Raw genomic sequence first — 24782 nt, 5'->3', positions numbered from 1 at the left:
CAAAAGCCGCCCATCACCTGGACATAACATAGTCAAATTAACAAAATACACAGATAAAGAAAGAATCCTGAAAGCAACAAAGGAAAAAAAGTCCTTAACCTGCAAGGGAAGACAGAACAGGCTCACAGTCCAGTCCACAGAAACTTGGCAGGCTAGAAGGAAATGGAAGGGTACATTCAACATGCTGAAATGGAAAAATATGTGGCCAAGAATATTTTATCCAGCAAGGCTGTCATTCAGAATGGAAGGAGAGAGAGAAAGAGTTTCCAAGACAAACAAAAACTAAAGGAGTTTGTGACCACTAAACCAGCTCTGCAAGAACTTTTAAAGGACACTCTTTGGGGGAAGAAAGACCAAAAGCAACAAAGACTAGAAAGTAACAGAGAACATCACCAGAAACACCAGCTTTACAGGTAACACAATGGCACTAAATTTATAACTTTCAATACTCACTTTGAATATAAATGGGCTAAATGCTCCTATAAAAAGACATAGAGTATCAGAATGGATTAAAAAAAAAAAACAAGTCCCATCTATATGCTTCCTACAAGAGACTCATTTTAGACCTAAAGATACCTTCAGATTGAAAGTGAGGGGATGGAGAACTATCTATCATGCTAATGGTCAAAAGAAAGCTGGAGTAGCCATACTTATATCAGACAAGCTAGATTTTAAAACAAAGACTAACAATAGATGGAGAAGGGCATTATATCATAATTAAGGCATCTATCCAACCAGAAGATCTAACAGTTGTAATATTTATGCCCCCAACTTGAAAGCACCCAAATTTATAAATCAATTAATCACAAACATAAAGAAACTCGTTGATAATAATACAAAAATAGTAAGGGACTTTAACACCCCATTTACAACAATGGACAGATCATCTAAATAGAAAATCAACAAGGAAACAATGGCTTTGAATGGCACACTGGACTGGATGCCTTAACATATATTCAGAACATTCCATCCTAAAGAAGAAAAATGCACATTCATTTCACGTGCACATGGAACATTCTCCAGAATAGATCCCATATTGGATCACAAATCAGCTTTCAACAAGTACAAAAAGACTAAAATCATACCATGCAAATTTCCAGACCACAACCCTATGAAATTTGAAGTCAATCATGAGGAAAAAATTTGAAAAGACCACACATATGTGGAAGTTACAGAACATCCTACTAAAAAGTGAATGGGTGAACCAGGAAATTAAAGAAGAAATTTTAACAGTACATGGAAGGAATTAAAAGTGAAAATATAACAGTCCAAAACCTTTGGGATGCAGCAAAGGCGGTCCTAAAAGGGAAGTATATAGCAATGCAGGCCTACCTCAAAAGCATGAAAAGTATCAAATACACAACCTCAGATTACACCTAAAGGAGCTAGAAAAGGAACAGCAAATAAAGCCTAAATCCAGCATAAGAAAGGAAATAATAAAGATTAGAGCAAAAATAAATTATATAGAAACAAAAAAAAAATACCCAATATAACAGATCAACAAAACTAAGGGCTGGTTCTTTGAAAGAATTACTAAAATTGATAAACCCCTAGCCATATTTATCGAAAAGAAAAGATAAAGGCCCAAAAAAATAAAATAACATATGAAATAAGAAAGATAACAGCCACACCACAGAAATACAAATAATCATAAGAGAATATTATGAAAAATTATATGCTGACAAAGTGGGCAATCTGGAAGAAATGGATAAATTCCTAGAAACATACAAATTAACAAAACGGAAGCCTTCTGGGGATCTTCTCTCTCCCTCTGCCTCTCCCCCTGCTTGTGTGTGCTTGCTTGCTCGTTCTCTCTCTCTCTCTCTCAGAAAAATCTTAGAGGAGAGCACAGGCAGCAACCTCTGTGACCTTGGCCATAGCAAATTCTTAATAGACACATCTCTAGAGGCCAGGGAAACAAAAGCAAAAATGGACTTTTGGGACTTCATCAAGATAAAAACTTTTGCACAGTGAAGGAAACAAACAACAAAACTAAAAGGCAGTGTATGGAATGGGAGAAGATATTTGCAAATGACCTGTCTGATAAAGGGTTAGTATTCAAAATCTGTAAAGAACTTATCAAATCCAAATCTCCAAATACAAATAAACTGTTAAGAAATGGTCAGAAGGCGTGAACAGATATTTTTCCAAAGAAGACATCCAGATGTCTAACAGACACATGAAAAGATGGTCAACATCAGATCATCACTCCTCACCAGATAAATACAAAACAAAACCACAATGAGCTATCACCTCATACTTTTCAGAATAGCTAAAATTAATAACACAAGAAACAGCAGTGTTGGCGGGGATGCGGAGAAAGGGGAACCCTCTTTCACTGTTGCTAAGAATACAAATTGATACAGCCACTCTGGAGAACAGTATGGAGTTTCCTCAAAAGGTTAAAAATAGAACTACCCTACAATCCAGCCATTGCACTACTAGGCATTTATTCAAAGATACAAAAATACAGATTCGAAGATGTGCACACACCCCAATGTTTATAGCAGCATTATCAATAATAACCAAACTATAGAAAAAGCTCAAATATCCATCGACTGATGAATGGATAAAGAAGATGTGGTGCATACACACACACACACACACACACACACACACACACACAGAAATATTACTCAGCCATCAAAAAGAATAAAATCTTGCCATTTGCAACAATGTGGATGGAGCTAGAATGTATTATGCTAAGTGAAATAAATCAGAGGAAGACAAATGCCATATGATTTCACTCATATGTGGAATTTAAGAAAACAGATAAACATAAGGGAGTGAGAAAGAAAGAAAAAGAGAGAGGGCAACAAACCATAAGAGACTTTTAATGATGGAGAACAAAGTGAGGGTTGCTGGAGGGAGGTGGGTGTGAGATTTGCTAGATAGGTGATAGGTTTTAGGAGGACACGTGTTATGATGAGCATTGGTGTTGTATGTAAGTGATGAATCACAAAATTCTCCTGAAACCAATATTGCATTGTTAACTAACTAGAATTTGAATAAAAATTTGAAAAGACAAAAAAATAAGTTAGTTAGAAAAATACATGATTTCATTCGTATGTGGAATTTAAGAAACAAATGAGCAAAGGAAAAGAGAGAAATCAAGCAGCAAACTCTTTTTTTAAAAAAAAGTGTGTTATGTATTTTTGAAAGAGACAGAGCATGAGTGGAGGAGGGGCAGAGAGAGAGCAATACACAGAATCTGAAACAGGCTACAGGCTCCAATCTGTCAGCACAGAGCCCGATGCGGGGCTTACACCCACGAACCGTGTGATCATGACTCGAGCCGAAGTTGGAGGCTTAACCGACTGAGCCACCCAGGCACCTCCAGACTCTTAACAATAGAGAACAAACTGATGATTAGTAGAGGGGGGTAGGTGGGGGATGGGTGAGATATGTGATGGCAATTAAGGAGGGCACTTGTCATGATGAACACTGGGTGATGTATGGAATTGTTGAATCACTATATTTTATACCTGAAACTAATATAACACTGTATGCTAACTATACTGGAATTAAAATTAAAAAAAAAGAAATAATAGCTGAGAACTTCTCAAATCTGGGGAGAGATTTAATGAAGCTAATAAGCACTTCAAAATTTCAACCCGATGCAATCTTCTCCAAGACACTGTCTAAAATTAAAGACAAAAAAGGATTTTCAAAGCAGTAAGAAAAAGAGAAGAAAGGGGCACCTGGGTGGCTCAGTTGGTTGAACGTCCGACTTCGGCTCAGGTCGTGGTCTCACAGTTCGTGGGTTCGTGCCCCGCGTTGGGCTCTGTGCTAACAAACAGCCCAGAGCCTGGAGCCTGCTTCAGATTTTGTGTCTCTCTCTCCCTGTCCCCTGCTCATGCTCTGCCTCTCTCTGTCTCTCAGAAACAAATAAATGTTAAAAAAATTAAAAAAGGAAAAAGAAGAAAATATTCACATATAAAGGGAACCTATAAGGCTATGGACAGATTTCCCACAGATACCTTTCAGGCGAAGAGAGAGTTGGTTGATGTTGCAAAATGCTGAAGGAATAAAATACCAACTAAGAATATGTTACCTAAAAAGTCATCTTTCAGAAATGAAGGATAAAGACATTACAAAAAAAAACCAAAAGCTAAGGGAGTTTATCAACTCTAGATCTACTTTACAGTAAATACTGAAAGGAATTACTCAAGCTGAAATGAAAGAACACTAGTAATATAAAAATATATTAAAATATAAAATCTACTGGTAATGGTAAGTATATACTCAAATTAGGTATGTTAGGATTCTGTAACATGGTGGTGTGTTAACCATGTAACTCTAATACAAAAGTTAAAGGACACAAGTGTTAAAATAATTTCAGCTACAATAATTTATTAATAGGTACACAATATAAAGAGAGGTAAATTGTGACATCAAAAACAAAATATAGGGAGATGTAAAATTGTAGAGGTTTTGTAAGTGATCAAAGTTGTTATCAGCTTAAAAGAGATTGTTACATTGAAATTTTTGTTTATGGAAGCTTCGTGGTAACCACAAAACAAAAACCTAAAGTAGATACACAAAGGATAAAGTGCAAGGTATCAAAACACACCCATACAGAAAATGATCAGTTCACTCAACGATAGCAAGAGAAGAAGAAAGGAACAGCAGAATTACAAATGAGCCAGAAAACAATTATAAAGAGATAATTAGTAAATCTTTACCTATCAACAAGTATGTAAATGGATTAAAATTTTCAATCAAAAAGCATAGAGTGCTGAATGGATTAAAAGTAAGACCCAGCAATACGCTGCCTAAAAGGGACTCCCTTCAGCTTTAAGGGAACACATAAGCTCAAAGTGAAGGGATAGAAAAAGATGATACCATGCAAATGGAAACTAAAAGCGAGCAAGGATATCTATACTTATATGAGACAAGGTCAACTCTAAGCCAAAGACTGTAACAAGAGACAGAGAAGATCATTATATAATAATAGGGTGGTCTGGTATCCAAGAGGATATAACCATTATCAGTATTATGCACCCAACATTAGAGCTAAGTAAATACTAAGAGATCTGAAGGGAGAAATAGAAAAAATAAATAAATAGTAGGGGACTTTTAATATGCCACATTTAACAATGCATATAGATCATCCAGACAGAAAATTAATAAAGAAATATTGGACTTGAGCTATACCTTAGACCAAATGAACCTAACAGACGTTTATAGAACATTGCATCCAACAGCAACAGAACACACCTTCTCAAGTACACATGGAGCTTTCTCAAAGCATAGATGATATACTAGGTCACAAAACAATCCTTAACAAATGTATGAAAACTGAAATTATATCAAGTATCCTTTCTGACTAGAATTATATGAAACTAGGAATCAATAACTCAAGGAAAACTGGAAATTTACAAATATGTGGTAATTAAACAAACACATTCCTGAACAACCAAGGGGTCAAAGGAAGACATCAAAAGGGAAATGAAAACATATCTTGAAACAAATTACAGTGAAAAAACTGTATCAAAACTTATGGGATGCAGCAAAAGCAGTTCTAAGAGGGAATTTTATGTTAACACCTACATTAAGACAAAAGAAAAATGGCACCCAAGCTGCCACCCAGCCTTTGTGCTGCTGGAGTTGGTCAGCTGCCTGCATGCTCCACATCTTCAGTGCCCACCAACCACAGCACTTAATTATTTGATTTTCCAGTGTGAGTGGTGAGAAAAGGAACTCTTGAAGGCACTGTGTGATTTTAGGTAACTAGTCCTTTTTTTTTTTTTCAACGTTTATTTATTTTTGGGACAGAGAGAGACAGAGCATGAACGGGGGAGGGTCAGAGAGAGAGGGAGACACAGAATCGGAAACAGGCTCCAGGCTCTGAGCCATCAGCCCAGAGCCCGACGCGGGGCTCGAACTCGCGGACCGGGAGATCGTGACCTGGCCGAAGTCGGACGCTTAACCGACTGCGCCACCCAGGCGCCCCTCGGTAACTAGTCCTTCTAATTCAATTCTGTGGTTCTTGCCTCACACATAAGTATTGACTAGTACTCAGCTAAAGTCTTAAAGAAGATCCCTGCAGCTCTCTAGAGCTCTTTGTGCAGCTACCTCCTCTCTGATATTTTGCCTGGAAAATTCACTTTCTTCTCTCCATACTTGCAACCCAGTGTCCTCAACTTAAGCAGACTGATGCCCACCCCCCGAGTTTCCCTCCACATATTATGACTTTCAGACTTTCTACAGGCTGTAAGCTGGAAATATGGGGATCATTTTTTTTTTTTACTCTCTCTCTCATGGATCACTGTCTTTTCTTTTTACTGTCTCTCATGGATCACTGACTTTCATTGCCAGATTTCTAATGCCTTGAAAAAGGCACATAACATTGTTACATGTATTTTTTCTAGTTTTTAAATTATTCCTGGCTGAAGATGTAAACCTAATACCTCTTGTCCTATTTTGGCTGGAAATGGAAGTATCTGTTATGTCTTTTCAGAGGACAGTCTGGCCTTTTATATCACTGTTTTAAATGGGTTTTTCTTTTGAATTTCAGTCAGTGTTTGAATTTCAGTCAGTCAGCAATTTCACTCAGTGTTCTAGTTGCTGGAGATATAGCAGTGAACATTATAATGTACTTCCAAATAGCTTACAATAGATTACAGCAGCAGACAAAAAATAAATAACTACAATTTATCTTGATAGAAAGTAATAAGAAATGCTAGGGAGAAAAAAACTTAAACAAGGAAGGGGGATAGGAGGCACTGCATACAGGGAGGTGTGTCAAAATTTTAGATACATTCACATAGAGGGACTCACTGAGAGGAATATATTTTAGCATAACCTACTGAATTCAAGAGAGCAAGCTATACAGATATCTGGAGGAAGAACACTCCAGGTAGATGAAACACTCAGTGCAAAGACCCTGGTGTGTAATAAATAGCAAGGAATATTCTTTTTTTATTTTTAATTTTTATTTATTTTTAATTTGCATGCAAAATAGTTAGCAACAGTGATTTCAGGAGCAGATTCCTTTATGCCCCTTACCCATTCAACCCATACCCCTTCCCACAACCCCTCCAGGAACCCTCTGTTTGTTCTCTATATATTTAAGAGTCTCTTATGTTTTGTCCCCCTCCCTGTTTTTATATTATTTTTGCTTCCGTTCCCTTGTGTTCATCTGTTCTGTATATTAAAGTCCTCATATGACTACTGTCATATGATATTTGTCTTTCCCTGATTGACTAATTTTGCTTAGCATAATACCATCCAATTCCATCCATGTAGTTGCAAATGGAAAGATTTCATTCTTTTTAAATGCCAAGTAACACTGTGTTGTATGTATGTATGTGTGTGTGTGTGTACACATACAAACATACCACATCTTTATCCACTCGTCCATCGATGGACATTTGGGCTCTTTCCATACTTTGGCTATTGTTGATAGTGCTGCTATAAACATTGGGGTGCAAGTGTCCCTTCGAAACAGCACACCTGTATCACTTGGATAAATCCCTAGTAGTGCAATTGCTAGGTCGTAAGGTAGTTCTATTTTCAATTTTTTGAGGAACCTACACACTGTTTTCCAGAGTGGCTGCACCAGTTTGCATTCCCACCATCAGTGCAAAAGAGATCCTCTTTCTCTGTATCCATCACCAACATTAACATTGTTGTCTGCGTTGTTAACGTTAGCCATTCTGACAGATGTGAAGTGGTATCTCATTGTGGTTTTGATTTGTATTTCCCTGATGATGAGTGATGTTGAGCATTTTTTTCATGTGTCTGTCAGCCATCTGGATGTCTTCTTTGGAGAAGTGTCTATTCATGTCTTTTGCCCATTTCTTTTTTTAACGTTTTTTTTTAATTTATTTTTGAGACAGAGAGAGACAGAGCATGAACGGGGGAGGGGCAGAGAGAGAGGGAGACACAGAATCGGAAGCAGGCTCCAGGCTCTGAGCCATCCGCCCAGAGCCTGACACGGGGCTCGAACTCACGGACCGCGAAATCGTGACCTGAGCTGAAGTCGGTCGCTTAACCGACTGAGCCACCCAGGCGCCCCTCTTTTGCCCATTTCTTCACTGGATTATTTGTTTTTTGGGTGTTGAGTTTGATAAGTTCTTTACAGATTTTGGATACTAACAATTTATCTGATGTGTCATGTGCAAATATCTTCTCCCATTCTGTCAGTTGCCTTTTAGTTTTGCTGATTGTTTCCTTCACTGTGCAGAAGCTTGTTATTTTGATGAGGTCCCAATAGTTCATTTTTGCTTTTGTTTCCCTTGCCTCTGGAGACGTGTTGAGTAAGAAGTTGCTGCGGCCAAGATCAAAGAGGTTTTTGCATGCTTTCTGCTCAAGAATTTTCATGGCTTCCTGTCTTACATTTAGGTCTTTTATTCCATTTTGAGTTTATTTTTGTGTATGGTGGTCCAGGTTCATTTTTCTGCATGTCACCGTCCAGTTTTCCCAGCACCATTTGCTGAAGAGACTGTCTTTATTCCATTGGATATTTTTTTCTGCTTTGTCAAAGATTAGTTGGCCATATGCTTGTGGGTCCATTTCTGGGTTCTCTATACTGTTCCATTGATCTGAGTGTCTGCTTTTGTACCAGTGCCATACTGTCTTAATGATTATAGCTTTGTAATATAGCTTGAAGTCTGATATTGTGATGCCTCCTGCTTTGTTTTTTTTCAAGATTGATTTGGCTATCCTGGGTCTTTTCCGGTTCCATACAAATTTTAGGATTGTTTTTTGTAGCTCTGTGAAGAATGCTGGTGTTATTTTGATAGGGATTGCATTGAATATGTAGAATGCTTTGGGTAGTATTGACATTTTAACATTATTTGTTCTTCCAATCTTGAGCATGGAATACTTTTTCATTTTTTTGTGTCTTCTTCAATTTCTTTCATAAACTTTCTATAGTTTTCAGCACATTGGTTTTTCACCTCTTTGGTTAGATTTATTCCTAGGTATTTTATGGTTTTCAGTGCAATTGTAAGTGGGATCGATTCCTTGATTTCACATTCTGTTGCTTCATTGTTGGTGTATAGGAATGCACCTGATCACTGTGCATTCATTTTATATCCTGTAACTTTTCCGATTCATGAATCAGTTCTAGCAGTTTTTTGGTGGAATCTTTTGGGTTTTCCATGTAGGGTATCATGTCATCTGCAAAGAGTGTAAGTTTGACCTCCTCCTGGCCAATTTGGATGCCTTTTATTCCTTTGTGTTATCTGATGGCTGAGGCTAAGACTTCCACAATACTATGTTGAATAACAGTGGTGAGAGTGGATATCCTTGTCTTGTTCCTGACCTTTGGGTGATAACTCTCACTTTTTCTCCATTGAGGATGATAGTAGCGGTGGGTCTTTCATATATGGCTTTTATGATCTTGAAGTATGATCCTTATATTCCTACATTCTTGAGGGCTTTTATCAAGAAATGATGCTGTATTTTGTCAAATGCTTTCTCTGCATCTATTGAGAGGATCATATGGTTATTGTCCTTTCTTTTAATGATGTGATGAATCACATTGATTGTTTTGCAGGTATTGAACCAGCACTGCATCCCAGGTATAAATCCCACTTGGTCATGGTGAATACTTTTTTTAATGTATTGTTGTTTCCAGTTGGCTATTATCTTGTTGAGGAATTTTGGATCCATGTTCATCAGGGAAATTGATCTATAGTTCTCCTTTTTAGTGGGGTCTTTGTCTGGTTTGGGAATCAAGGTAATGCTGGCTTCATAGAAAGAGTTTAGCAGTTTTCCTTCCATTTCTACTTTCTGTAACAGCTTCAAGAGAATAGGTGTTCACTCTTCCTTAAATGTTTGGTACAATTCCCCTGGAAAGCCATATGGCCCTGGATTCATGTTTTTTGGGAGGTTTTTATTACTAACTCTATTTTTTTACAGTTTTGGGGTCTATTCAAATCTTCTATTTCTTCCTGTTTCAGTTTTTGTAGTTTATATGTTTCTAGGAATTTGCCCATTTCTTCCAGTTTGACCATTTTATTGGTGTATCAATGCTCATAATATTCTCATTATCATTTTTATTTCTGCTGTGTTGGTTGTTATCTCTCCTCTTTCCTTCCTCATTTTATTCATTTGGGTCCTTTCCTTTTTCTTTTTGATAAAACTGGCTAGTGGTTTATCAATTTTGTTAATTCTTTCAAAGAACCAGCTTCTCATTTCATTGATATGTTCTACTGGTTTTTTGTTTGTTTGTTTGTTTGTTTGTTTCAATAGCATTAATTTCTGCTCTAATCTTTATTATTTCCTGTCTTCTGCTGGTTTTGGGTGTTATTTGATCTTCTTTTTCCAGCTCTTTAAGGTGTAAGGTTAGGTTGTGTACCTGAGATCTTTCTACCTTCTTTAGGAAGGCCTGGAGTGCTGTATACTTCCCTCTTATGACTGCCTTTGCTGTGTCCTAGAGGTTTTGGGCTCTGGTGTTATTTTCACTGGCTTCCATGTACTTTTCCTTTCCCCTTTAACTCCTTTGTTAGCCCATTCATTCTTTAGTAGGATGTTCTTTAGTCTTCAAATATTTGTCACCTTTCTAAATTTTTTCTTGTGGTTGATTTTGAGTTTCATAGCATTGTGGTCTGAAAACATGCACAGTATGATCTCGATCTTTTTGTACTTGTTGAGGGCTGCTTTGTGTCCCAGTATTTGGTCTATTCTGGAAAACGTTCCATGTGCACTCTAGAAGAATGTATATTCCACTGCTTTAGGATAAAATGTTCTGAGAATAAGAATAATATATTCTTAACAGAATATATCTGTTAAGTCCATCTGGTTCAGTATGTCATTCAAAGCCATTTTTTCCTTGTTGATTTTCTGATTAGATGATCCATCTATTGCTGTAAGTGGGATGTTGATGTCCCCCTACTATTATGGCATTATTATCAATGAGTTTCTTTATGTTTGTGATTAAGTGATTTATATATTTGGGTTATACCACATTTGGAGCATAAATGTTAACAATTGCTAGGTCTTCTTGGTGGATAAAGCCCTTGATTATGACATAATGCCCTTCTGCATCTCTTGATGCAGTCTTTATTTTAAAGTCTGTATTGTTATAAGTATGGCTACTCCTTCCACAATTTGGCTATTGTTGAGAGTGCTGCTATAAACATTGGGGTACAAATGTCCATCAACTGATGAATGGATAAAGAAATTGTGGTTTATATACACAATGAAATACTACGTGGCAATGAGAAAGAATGAAATATGGCCTTTTGTAGCAACGTGGATGGAACTGGAGAGTGTGATGCTAAGTGAAATAAGCCACACAGAGAAAGACAGATGGTTTCACTCTTATGTGAATATTGAGAAACTTAACAGAAACCCATGGGGGAGGGGAAGGAAAAAAAAAAGAGGTTAGAGTGGGAGAGAGCCAAAGCATAAGAGACTGTTAAAAACTGAGAACAAACTGAGGGTTGATGGGGGGTGGGAGGGAGGAGAGGGTGGGTGATGGGTATTGAGGAGGGCACCTTTTGGGATGAGCACTGGGTGTTGTATGGAAACCAATTTGACAATAAATTTCATATATTGAAAAAAAAAAGAAATATGGCTACTCCGGCTTTCTTTTGTTGATCATTAGCATGATAGATGGTTCTCCATCCCCGTATTTTCAATCTGAAGGTGTCTTTAGGTCTAAAGTGGGTCTCTTGTAAACAACATACAGATGGATCTTGTTTTCTTATCCATTCTGTTACCCTATGTCTTTTTATTGGACCATTGATATTTAGAGTGAGTACTGAAAGATATGGATTCATTTCCATTATATTGCTTGCAGAGTTGGAATTTCTGGTGTTGTTCTCTGGTCCTTTCTAGTTTTTGTTGCTTTTGGTATTTATTTATTTATTTTCATCTTTTTCCCCTCAGAGAGTCCCCCTGAAAATTTCTTCCAGGGCTTGTTTAATGGTCGTGAACTCCTTTAATTTTTGTTCGTCTGGGAAACTTTTAATCTCTCCTATTTTGAATGACAGCCTTGCTGGATGAAGAATTCTTGGCTGCATATTTTTCTGATTCAGCACATTTAGTATATCCTGCCACTCCTTTCTGGCCTGCCAAGTTTCTGTGGATAGGTCTAGCAAAGAATATTCTTAAGAAACTCTACAGTACCTAAGCCTATGCTCACAAAATTGTAGCTATTTAAAATATTATTACTAATCATTGTGAAACTGTATGGCCTCAAAACTCCTCTGCTTGCTACTATGCCATATTGTCTCTTTCCTATGTCATGAAATGTTGAGACATGTAGTGCCTTTGATTGTGCTTGCACTGCTTTCTATCATTGTCCAGCTTTTACACAGCGTTTGTGTTCCCAATCATTTAATTTCTGTGACTATGCAGCCTGATGAAATGTTGGGCTCTGACATTTCTCTTTGCACTAATCATTGGGGTTGATTTCATTATTGCATTATTCAATGGTCCCCTTCTTCCCTCACCACACGTGTGTCCTCCCAAAGTGGGTCCACTCTGGCCAAAAGCTCAGTCTCCCCAGAGACAAGAAAGATTCTCAAATACATATGAGATACTATATAAAAATGTAATCATGGCTTCTCTTCTTTTGTTCAGCACTTTTTATATCATATAAGACATTTTGGTTTTCTCCTTTCCTTTTTGAATAAGTAGTGCATACATGGTATGAAATTTTAAAAGATCAAAATGATATAGGAGTGAGAAATAGGTTTCCTCCATCCTTTCCTCAGCCATTCATTATTCCTGTCTTGAAGCAAACACTTTAACCAGTTTATTTGGTATTCTTTCCGAAATATTTGGTGCATTTAGTAACCCTCCACAACCCACCCCTACCCGTACAATGTACTTTGACTGCCCTTTTCACCTATTTTTGTCACACTGTGAGATAGGTGGTCTTCCCATGTTACAGATAAGGAATCTAAAGCTTAGAGATAGGAGGTAATTTGCCTACGGTTTTTCAGGAAGTAAGTGAAAAATCCAGGACTGATATTGCAGTTCTTGTCTGCATTGTTTCCTCCACATTGTAAAGTGTCAGGTCCTATGTGGTAAACAGGAATGAAGACCTCTAAACACTTGCTGGTAGCTAGAGTGATTCTTAAAAATCCCCCCCCCAATTCCTTTAGTCATATTAGAATTGCTATGCCAGACTCTAGATGTAATGCTAGTGAGCATCAATTGCTAGTTAGCATTAGGGAGACAAAAATTCAGTCTTTCTAATTGTTTCCTGAAAATGTCCTCCTTTTACAGATCTATTCAGGTCCACCTGAAGAAAGTGCTACACCTCCAGTGCCTCCACCTCGAGTGACAGCAAGAAGGCACAAACCAATCACAATTTCAAAGCGCTTGTTGCGAGAAAGAACAGTTTTTTATACTTCTTCTGTGGATGAAAGTGAAGGTCGGTACTGAGGTACACTCTTAGCTTCTTAATAGTGATTAGACACAAAAAGTATATCGAAGAGCAGAAGTGGAGCCATATTTCTCAATATAAATATAGACTTTTTCTAGTACCTGAGCCAGGAAAAGCAAGGTTTGCAAAATTTGTGCCACTGAGAAATCGTTAGTGGATAGGACAGAGATGAACATGTAAAGCCAGATACCATGATCCCTAAGGAGGACAGTGGAAGATCCAAAATGTTCTAAGATATGTACCTCAGTGCATTGAAATGGGTGAACAATGTGCGTTCTGAATGTTCTGACATTTTTTTTAATGTTTTATTTTATTTTTGAGAGAGAGAGAGTGGGCAAGGGGCAGTGAAAAAGGAAGATAGAACTGAAGCAGGCTCTGCGCTGACAGTAGAGAACCTGATGCGGGGCTTGAACTCATAAATGTTGAGATCAGGACCTAAAATAAAGTCAGACGCTTAACCGACTAAACTAGCCAAGCACCATGAATACTCTCAGATTTTAAATTCAAGTTTAGTTTCCATGGAGGAGTGATCTCAGCAAGTTGACTGAATAGGAGTTTTCTTTGCTGTTTCCCCATGGTGAAATTAATTTGAGCAAACTTTCATGCATGAAAATCCCTTCATAAGAACTATACAATCCAGCTGAGAGATTACAGCACCAGAGGGGAGCACAGAAATAAGAAATAGTGCATTGCAGAGGGTAGGGAGGACATTTTAATATTAAACATATCACCCCTCGCCCAAGCTCACAAAGCACAGTACAGAGAGAGATAGCCAACCTCTGCATGGGTGAAGGAGAGTAAAGTGAACACCTGACTTCACAACCCCAGCAGCAGACCCACCCCAGTGAACCCAATTACCCATCTTCCATTGATCCATCTCCAGGGTGGCACCCACAGACCTAGGCTCTAGGCCTGCCCCAGCTATTACTTGGAACCCCAAGCTTCAGGACTAACACAGCACCAGGATGTCCCTGTGGCCCCAACCTGGCCCCTGCAGCCCTACCCTATAGAATGCAACCACAGACCCAGCCTCCAGGCAGGCCTCCTGTAGATCCACACTACAGGTCTTCCCCAGTGCCAGACCAGCCCCCTGGTCCCAGACTGCAAGCTTGCCCCTGAAGATCCAGGCGGAAAGTTTGGCCAACTGACCTAGGCACCAGACCAGCCTACCCAAGGACTCCAACACTGATCACACCTGTGTAGCCCATCAGCTGGGCCACCCAAAATCTCTGTTTGCTCTGACTCTAAAGGGCTTTCCTTTCCAATCATCTGTAATGACAGGGAGATGTGCCTACATCTTCAAATAGACAACCACCGACACAAGACCACAAGACACAAGAATCAGGAATATCCAGGGGAAATGACACCAATAAAGGAGCAAAATAAAGCATCAGAAACTCACCCAAAAGAAGTAGAGATCTATTAACTGTCAGACAAAGAATTCCAAATAATTGTCTGTAAGATGCCTAGTGAACTAAAAGACAATGCAGATTGACCACTAAATAAAATCAAGAAAACAATACACAAGAAGTTCAAGAAAGTGATAGAAACCATAGGGAAAAAACCAAACAGAAAACCTGGAGCTGAAAAATGAGTGCACTGAAAAATTCAATAGAGTGCTTTATCACTAAGAAGAAGAAAGGATCATCGAGCTCAAAGATGGGTCACTTGAAATTACCCAGTCAAGGAACAAAAAAAAAAAATAATTGAAAAAAAGTGAAAAAAACTTGAGACTTATAGAACATTGTCTAACAAACGAATATACGTATCATGGGAGTCCTGGAAGGAGGAAAGAAAGAAGGGTAGAGAAAGCTTATTTAAAGAAATAATGAGAAACTTCATAAATAAGAGAGGGACATGAACATCCAGATCATCAAAGCCCAAATAAACCCAAATAGATTAAGCATATTTTTCACCAAGACAGATTATAATAAAATTCTCAAAATTCCAAGACAGAGAACTTTGAACACTACAAGAGAAAAATGAGTCATCACATACAAAGAAACTCCCATGGACGCCTGGGTGGCTTAGTCAGTTAAGTGTCTGATTCTTCATTTTAGCTAAGGTCATGATCTCACAGTCGTGAGATTCAGCCTAATGTTGGGCTCTGCACTGAGTGTTGAATCCGCTTGAGATTCTCTCTCCCATTCCCTCTACCCCTCCCTTGCTCTCTCTTTCTGTCTCTCTTCCTCTCTCTCTCAAAAAAAACAGAAATAAAAACAAGTAAATGAAAAACAAACTCCCATAATACTATGAGCAATTGTTCAGCACAAACTTTGCAGGCCAGGGGACAGTGGGATGATATATTTAAAATACTGAAAGGAAGTTTTAAAAACCTTCCAACCAAGAATAATATACCAGACAAAACAATCCTTCAGAAATGAAGAAGAGAGAAAACTTTTCCATAAAAATACAAAAGTTAAGGGAGTTCATCACCACTAGACCTAATTTATAAGAAATGCTAAAAAAAAGATTATTCAAGTTGAGACAAATGAACACTAGCAAGAAAAAAACATGAAAGTATAAAACTCATTAGTGAAGATATAGTCAAATTGAGAATACTCTAATAGTATAATACTGATGGGTAAATAACTTTTTAAAAGTTTTTATTTTATTTCCAGTTAGCTAACATACAGCGTTATGATAGTTTCTGATATACAGTATAGTAATTCCATACTTCCATACATCACTCCATGCTCATCGTGACAAATGCACTCCCTAAACCCCATCACCTATTTAACCCATCCCCCACTCCCTTCTGGTAAACATCAGTTTGTTCTCTATAATTAAGAGTATGTTTCTTGATTTGTCTGTCTCTAAATTTTTTCCCTTTGCTTGTTTTGTTTCTTAAATTCCACATCAGTGAAATCATAAGGAATTTGTCTTTCTGTGACATTTTCCTTAATGTGTATATCACTTTTAACTCTAGTACAAAAGTTAAAATACAGAAGTATTAAAAATGAATAGAGCTCTAGTAATTTTTAGTAAATACAAAATTTAAAAAGATATAAAGTATGACATCAATAACATAAAATGTAGAGGGAGAAGAAGTTGAACTGTAGTCAAGTGCAGATATTTTGTTTTGTTGTTGTTGTTTTTTAATATGAAATTTATTGCCAAATTGGTTTCCATACCACGCCCAGTGCTCATTCCAACAGGTGCCCTACTCCATGCCCATCACCCACTTTCCCCTACCTCCTACCCCCCATCAACACTCTGTTCTCAGTTTTTAAGAGTCTCTTATGTTCTGGCTCCCTCCCTCTCTAAACTTTTTTTTCCCTTCCCCTCCCCTATGGTCTTCTGTTAAGTTTCTCGGGATCCACATAAGAGTGAAAATATATGGTATCTCTTTTGCTCTGTATGACTTATTTCACTTAGCATAACTGTTCCATCCACGTTGCTACAAAAGGCCATATTTCATTCTTTCTCATTGCCACATAGTATTCCATTGTGTATATAAACCACAATTTCTGTATCCATTCATCCGTTGATGGACATTAAGGCTCTTTCCATAATTTGGCTATTGTTGAAAGTTCTGCTATAAACACTGGGATACAAGTGCCCTATGCATCAGTACTCCTGTATCCCTTGGGTAAATTCCTAGCAGTGCTATTGCTGGGTCATAGGGTAGATCTATTTTTAATTTCTTTAGGAACCTCTGCACTGTTTTCCAGAGAGGCTGCACCAGTTTGCATTCCCACCAACAGTGCAAGAGGGGTCCCATTTCTCCACATCCTCTCCAGAATCTATAGTTTCCTGATTTGTTCATTTGAGCCACTCTGACTGGCATGAGGTGGTATCTCAGGGTGGTTTTGATTTGTATTTCCCTGATGAGGAGCGACCTTGAGCATCTTTTTATGTGCCTGTAGGCCATATGGATGTCTTCTTTAGAGAAGTGTCTATTCATGTCTTCTGCCCATTTCTTCACTGGATTATTTGTTTATCGGGTGTAGAGTTTGACGAGTTCTTGATAGATTTTGTATACTAGCCCTTTGTCCAATATATCAATTGCAAATATCTTTTCCCATTCCGTTGGTTGCCTTTTAGTTTTGTTGGTTGTTTCCTTTGCTGTGCAGAAGCTTTTTATCTTCATAAGGTCCCAGTAATTCATTTTTGCTTTTAATTCCCTTGCCTTTGGGGATGTGTCAAATAAGAGATTGCTGCGGCTGAGGTCAGAGAGGTCTTTTCCTGCTTTCTCCTCTAGGGTTTTGATGGTTTCCTGTCTGACATTCAGGTCCTTTATCCATTTTCAGTTTATTTATGTGAATGGTGTGAGAAAGTGGTCTAGTTTCAACCTTCTGCATGTTGCTGTCCAGTTCTCCCAGCACCATTTGTTAAAGAGACTGTCTCTTTTCCATTGGATATTGCTCCTGCTTTGTCAAAGATTAGTTGGCCATACTTTTGTGCGTCCAATTCTACAGTCCCTATTCTATTCCATTGGTTTATGTGTCTGTTTTTGTGCCAATACCATGTTGTCTTGATAATTACAGCTTTGCAGTAGAGGCTAAAGTCTGGGATTGTGATTCTTCCTGCTTTGGTCTTCTTCTACAAAATTACTTTGGCTATTCAGGGTCTTTTGTGGTTCCATGCAAATATTAGGATTGCTTGTTCTACCTTTGAGAAGAATGCTGGTGCAATTTGGTTGGGATTGCATTGAATGTGTAGATAGCTTTGGGTAGTGTTGACATTTTAACAATATTTACTCTTCCAATCCATGAGCATGGAATATGTTTTTCTATTTTTTATATCTTCTTCAGTTTCCTTCATAAGCTTTCTATAGTTTTCAGCATACAGATCTTTTACATCATGGTTAGGTTTATTCCAAGATATTGTATGATTCTTGGTGCAATTGTGAATGGGTAAGTTTCTTTATTTGTCTTTCTGTTGCTTCATTATTAGTGTATAAGAATGCAACTGATTTCTGTACATTGATTTTGTATCCTGCGACTTTGCTGAATTCATGTATCAGTTCTATCAGATTTTTGGTGGAGTTTATCGGGTTCCATGTGTAATATCATGTGATCTGCAAAAAGTGAAAGCTTGACTTCATTTTGCCAATGTTGATGACTTTGATTTCCTTTTTTTGTCTGATTCCTGATGCTAGAACTTCCAACACTATGTTAAACAACAGCAGTGAGAGTGGACATCCATATCGTGTTCCTGATCTCAGGGGGAAAGCTCTCAGTTTTTCCCCATTGTGGATCATATTAGCTGTGGGCTTTTCATAAATGGCTTTGATGATGTTTAAATATGTTCCTTCTCTCCTGACTTTCTCGAGGGTTTTTATTAAGAAAGGATGCTGAATTTTGTCCAATGATTTTTCTGCATCAATTGACAGGATCATATGGTTCCTTTTTTTTCTTTTATTAATGTGATGTATCACATTGATTTCTTTGTGAATGTTGAACCAGCCCTGCATCCCAGGACTGAATCCCACTTGATTGTGGTGAATAATTCTTTTTATATGCTGTTGAATTCGATTTGCTAGTGTGTTGTTGAGAATTTTTGCATCCATATTCATCAGGGATATTGGCCTGTAGTTGTGTTTTTTTGTTGTTGTTGCTGGGTCTCTGTCTGGTTTCAGAATGAAAGTAATGCTGGCTTCATAGAATGAGTCTGGAAGTTTTCCTTCCTTTTCTATTTTGTGGAACGGCTTGAGAAGGACAGGGATTATCTCTGCTTTAAATGTCTGGTAGAATTCCCCTGGGAAGCCATCTGGTCCTGGACTTTTATTTGATAGGAGATTTTTGATAACTAATTCAATTTCTTTGCTGGTTATGGGTCTGTTCAAGTTTTCTATTTCTTCCTGTTTGAGTTTTGGAAATGTGTGGGTGCTTAGGAATTTGTCCACTTCTTCCAGGTTGTCCAATTTGTTGGCATATAATTTTTCATAGTATTCCCTGATAATTGCTTGCATTTCTGAGGGATTGGTTGTAATAATTCCACTTTCATTCATGATTTTACCTATTTGGGTCATCTCCCTTTTCTTTTTGAGAAGCCTGGCTAGAGGTTTATCAATTTTGTTTATTTTAAAAAAACTCTTGGTTTCTTTGATCTGCTGTACTGTTTTTTTTTTTTTTTTTGAATTCTATATTTTTAATTTCTACTCTGCTCTTTATTATTTCTATTCTTCTGCTGGGTTTTGGGTGTCTTTGCCCTTCTGATTCTAGTTCCTTTAGGTGTGCTGTTAGATTTGTATGCAGGATTTTTCCTGTTTGTTGAGATAGGCCTGGATTGCAATGTATTTTCCTTTTAAGACTCCCTTTGCTACATCGAAAATGTTTGCATTGTTGTATTTTCATTTTCGTTTGTTTCTGTATATTTTTAAATTTCTTCTCTAATTGCCTTGTTGACCCATTCATTCTTCCGCAGTGTATTCTTTAACCTCCATGCTTTTGGAGGTTTTCCAAAATTTTTCCTGTGGTTGATTTCAAGCTTCATAGCATTGTGGTCTGAAAGTGTGCATGGTATGATCCCAATTCTTTTATACCTATGAAGGGCTGTTTTGTGACCCAGTATGTGATCTATCTTGGAGAATATTGCATGTGCACTGAAGAAGAAAGTATATTCTGTTGCTTTGGGATGCAGAGTTCTAAATAGATCTGTCAAGTCCATCTGATCCAATGTATCATTCAGGGCCCTGGTTTCTTTATTGATCCTGTGTCTAGATGATCTATCCATTGTTGTAAGTAGGGTATTAAATTCCCCTTCAATTACCACATTCTTATCAATAAGGTTGCTTGTGTTTGTGATTGTTTTATATATTTGGGGGCTCCCATATTCAGCGAATAGACATTTATGATTTTTAGCTCTTCCTGATGGATTGACCCTGTAATTATTATATAATGCCCTTCTTCATTTCTTGCTACAGCTTTTAATTTAAAGTCTTCTTTGTCTATTATAAGTATGGCTACTACAGCTTTCTTTTGACTTCTAGTAGCATGATAGATAGTTTTACATCCCCTCACTTTCAATCCGAAGGTGTCCTCAGGTCTAAAATGAGTCACTTGTGGAAAGCAAATAGATGGGTCTTTTTTTTTATCCATTCTGATACCCTATGTCTCTTGGTTGGAGCATTTAGTCCATTTACATTCAGTGTTACTATAGAAAGATATGGGTTTGGAGTCACTGTGATGTCTGTAGGTTTCATGCTTGCAGTGATGTCCCTGGTACTTTGTGGTCCTTGCAACATTTCACTCATAGAATCCCCCTTAGGATCTCTTGTAGGGATGGTTTAGTGGTGATGAATTCCTTCAGTTTTTGTTTGTTTGGGAAGACCTTTATCTCTCCTTCTAGTCTAAATGCCAGACTTGCTGAATAAAGGATTCTCGGCTGCATATTTTTTCTGTTCATCACATCGAAGATTTCCTGCCATTCCTTTCTGGCCTGCCAAGTTTCAGTAGATAGGTCTGCCACCAGTATTATAGGTGTCCCTTTATATGTTAGAGCCTGTTTAACCCCTAGCTGCTTCCAGAATTTTCTCTGTATCCTTGTATTTTGCCAGTTTCACTATATGTCATGCAGAAGTTCGATTCAAGTTATGTCTGAAGGGACTTCTCTGTGCCTCTTGGAATTCAATGCTTTTTTCCTTCCCCAGATCAGGGAAGTTCTAAGCTATGATTTGTTCAGGTACACCTTCAACCCCTTTCTCTGTCTCTTCTTCTGTGATTCCTATTATACGAATATTGTTCCTTTTGATGCATCACTTAGTTCTCTAATTCTCGCCTCATACTCCTGGATATTTTTTATCTCTCTTTTTCTCAGCTTCCTCTTTTTCCATAATTTTATCTTCTAATTCACCTATTCTCTCCCCTGCCTCTTCAATCCAGGCTGTGGTTGCCTCCATTTTATTTTGCACCTTATTTATAGCATTTTTTAGCTCCTCATGACTATTTCTGAGTCCATTGATCTCTGTAGCAATAGATTCTCTGCTGTCCTCTATACTTTTTTCAAGCCCAGCGATTAATTTTATGACTATTTTTCTAAATTTTGTTCCATTATATTGCTAACTTCGGTTTTGATCAATTCGTTAGCTGTCGCTACTTCCTGGAGTTTCTTTTGAGGAGAATTCTTCCATTTTGTCATTTTGGACAATCCCTGGGGTGGCGGGGAACTGCAGGGCACTTGCCCTGTGCTGTCTGGTGTAACTTGTGTTGGTGGGCGGGGCCACAGTCAGACCTGATGTCTTCCCCCTGCCCACTGCTGGGGCCACAATCAGACTGGTGTGTACCTTATCTTCCCCTCTCCCAGAGATAGTGCTCACTGTGGAGTGGTGTGGCCCCTGTCTGGGCTACTTGCACACTGCCAGGCTTGTGGTGCTGCTCTGATGGGATCTGGTGTGGATCTACAAGGTGCTCAGGGGTGGGAGGCTCAGGCTTAGCTTGCTTTGTGTTCAGTGGTCCCCTGAGGGAGGTGCCCTGCAGCACCGTGAGGGAGGCAGGTAGACTCGTCAGAGGGATGGATCCACAGAAGCACAGCATTGGGTGTTTGTGAGGTGCAAGCACATTTGGTGATGGGAACTGGTTCCCTTTGGGATTTAGTTTCGGGGATGGGAGAGGGAGATGGTGCTGGCCAGCGCCTTTGTTCCCCAGTGAGCTGATCTCTGTCTTCCAGGGCTCAACACCTCTCTTTCCCGGTGTCCTCTTGCCCACCCGCTATCTGAGCAGAGCTGTTGACTTATAACATTCCAGGTGTTAAGTCCCGCTGGCTGTCAGAACTCATGGAGTCTGGCCCCTCCACTTTTGCAAGCTAGTCTCAGGGATTCCACCTTGCTGGGCAGGCTGCCCCTCCACCACCCTGGCTGTCCTCCCACCAGTCCGTGTAGCACGCACGCCTCTCTGCCCTTCCCACCCTCTTCTGTGGGCCTCTTGTCTATGCTTGGCTCCGGAGAGTCTGTTCTGCTAGTCTTCTGACTGTTTTCTGGGTTATTTCTAGGCAGCTATGGGTGGAATATAAGTGGTCAGCAGAATGAGGTGAGCCCACTGTCCTCCTACACTTCCATCTTCTCTATATCCAAGTGCAGAGATTTTGTAAACAAATTTACTTTGTTATTAGATTAAATCATGGCTATAACTGTACAAAGTTTTAAACTTTATGATACTCACAAATACAAAATCTGTAGTAGATACGCAAAAGATAAGGAGAAAGGAGTCAAAGTATACACTATAAAAAAATCACCAGGAAAGATAGCAATACAGGAGAAATGGAATACAAAGGAATGAGAAACAATTAACATAATGCCAATGTAAGTTCTTAACTACCAATATAGGCACACTTCATTTTACTGTCCTTCACTTTATTTGCATTTCACAAGCACTGTGTTGTTTTTGTTGTTGTTGTTGTTGTTGTTGTTGTTTATGAATAGAATGTTTGTGGCAGCCCTGTATTTAGCAGCTCTATTGGCATCATTTTTTTCCCCAATGGCATTTGCTCACTTCATGTCTCTGTATCACATTTTGGTAATTTTTGCGATATTTTGAACTATTTAATTATTGTCATATTTGTTACAGTGATATATGATCAGTGATCTTTGATGTTACTATTGTATTTGTTTTGAGGCACCATTAATAGTTTTCATATAAGATGGCAAACTTAATTGATAAATGTTGTGTTCTGACTGCTTTATCAGCTGGCCATTCCCCCATATGTATTCCTCTCATCATTCTTCTCTGAGACACAGCAATACTGAAATGAGTCCAATTAAATAGCCCTACAATAACCTGAAAGTGTTTAAGTGAAAGAAAGAGTTGAAGATTTCTCATTTAAAATCAAAGCTAGAAATAATTAAGCTTAGTGAGGAAAGCATGTTGAAAGCTAAGATAGGCTGAAAGCTAGGCTTCTTATGCCAAACAGCCATGTTCTGAATGCAAAAACAAAACAAAACAAAACGTAGGAAATAGAAAATGCTACTCCAGTGAATAAATGAATGATAAGAAAGCAAAACAGCCTTCTTGCTGATATGGAGACAGTTTCATTCATTTGGATAGAAGATCAGAATAGCCATAACATTCCCTTAAGCCAAAGCCTAATCAAGAGCAATGCCCTAACTCTCTCTTCAATTCTATAAAGGCTAAGAGAAGCGAGGAAGGTGAAAAGAAAAGTTTGAAACTATCAGAGGTTCATTCATGAGGATTTTTTTGGTTTGTTTTTAATTTTATTTATTTATTTATTTATTTATTTATTTATTTTAAAATTTACATCCAAATTAGTTACCATAAAGTGTAACAATGATTTCAGGAGTAGATTCCTTAATGCCCCTTACCCATTTAGCCCATCCCCCCTCCCACAACCACTCCAGTAACCCTCTATTTTGTTCTCCATATTTAAGAGTCTCTTATGTTTTGTCCCTTTCCCTGTTTTTACATTATTTTTACTTCTCTTCCCTTATGTTCATCTGTTTCATCTCTTAAAGTCATCATATGAGTGAAGTCATATGATTTTTGTCTTTCTCTTACTGACTAATTTCATTTATCATAATACCCTCCAGTTCCATCCAAGTAGTTGCAAATGGCAAGATTTCATTCTTTTTGATTGCCGAGTAATACTCCATTGTATATATATACCACATCTTCTTTATCCATTCAAAAATCGATGGACATTTGGGCTCTTTCCATACTTTGGCTATTGTTGCTAGTGCTGCCATAAACATTGGGGGTGCAAGTGTCCCTTCAAAACAGCACACCTGTATCCCTTGGATAAATACCTAGTAGTGCAATTGCTGAGTCATAGGGTAGTTCTATTTTTAGTTTTTTGAGGAACCTCCATACTGTTTTCCAGAGTGGCTGCACCAGCTTGCATTCCCACCAAAAATGCAAATGAGATCCTCTTTCTCTGCATCCTTGCCAACATCTGTTGTCTGAGTTGTTCATGTTAGCTATTCTGACACGTGTAAGGTGCTATCTCATTGTGGTTTTCATTTGTATTTCCCTGATAATGAGTGATGTTGAGCATTTTTTCATGTGTTGGTTGACCATCTGGATGTCTTCTATGGAGAAGTGTCTATTCATGTCTTTTGCCCATTTCTTCACTGGATTATTTGTTTTTTGGGTGTTGAGTTTGATAAGTTCTTTATAGATTTTGTATACTAACCCTTTATCTGATGTATCATGTGCAAATATCTTCTCCCATTCTGTCACTTGCCTTTTAGTTTTGCTGATTGTTTCCTTCGCTGTGCAGAAGCTTTTTATTTTGATGAGGTCCCAGTAGTTCATTTTTGCTTTTGTTTTCCCTGCCTCTGGAGACGTGTTGAATAAGAAGTTGCTACAGTCAAGGTCAAAGAGGTTTTTGCCTGTTTTCTCCTCAAGAATTTTCATGGCATCCTGTCTTACATTTAGGTCTTTTATCCATTTTGAATTTATTTTTGTGTATGGTGTAAGAAAGTGTTCCAGATTCATTCTTCTGCATGTCACTGTCCAGTTTTCCCATTTGC

The 24782-nt window shown here is 38.1% G+C and overlaps 1 protein-coding gene across 7 annotated transcripts in view; it reads left to right on the top strand.

The window, feature by feature from the left end:
* OPHN1 (oligophrenin 1) overlaps positions 1-24782 on the top strand; it is a 608271-nt gene that overhangs the window by 509957 nt on the left and 73532 nt on the right. For all 7 annotated transcript variants that reach the window (XM_047844278.1, XM_047844279.1, XM_047844280.1 and 4 more), the window contains exon 20: positions 13195-13342. In XM_047844278.1, the coding sequence (XP_047700234.1) occupies positions 13195-13342 (148 nt within the window). The remainder of the gene's footprint in view (positions 1-13194; positions 13343-24782) is intronic.

Source organism: Prionailurus viverrinus, chromosome X (genome assembly GCF_022837055.1).
Source record: "Prionailurus viverrinus isolate Anna chromosome X, UM_Priviv_1.0, whole genome shotgun sequence".
Classification (NCBI taxonomy): domain Eukaryota; kingdom Metazoa; phylum Chordata; class Mammalia; order Carnivora; family Felidae; genus Prionailurus; species Prionailurus viverrinus.
This window is presented reverse-complemented; position numbering and strand designations above follow the sequence as displayed.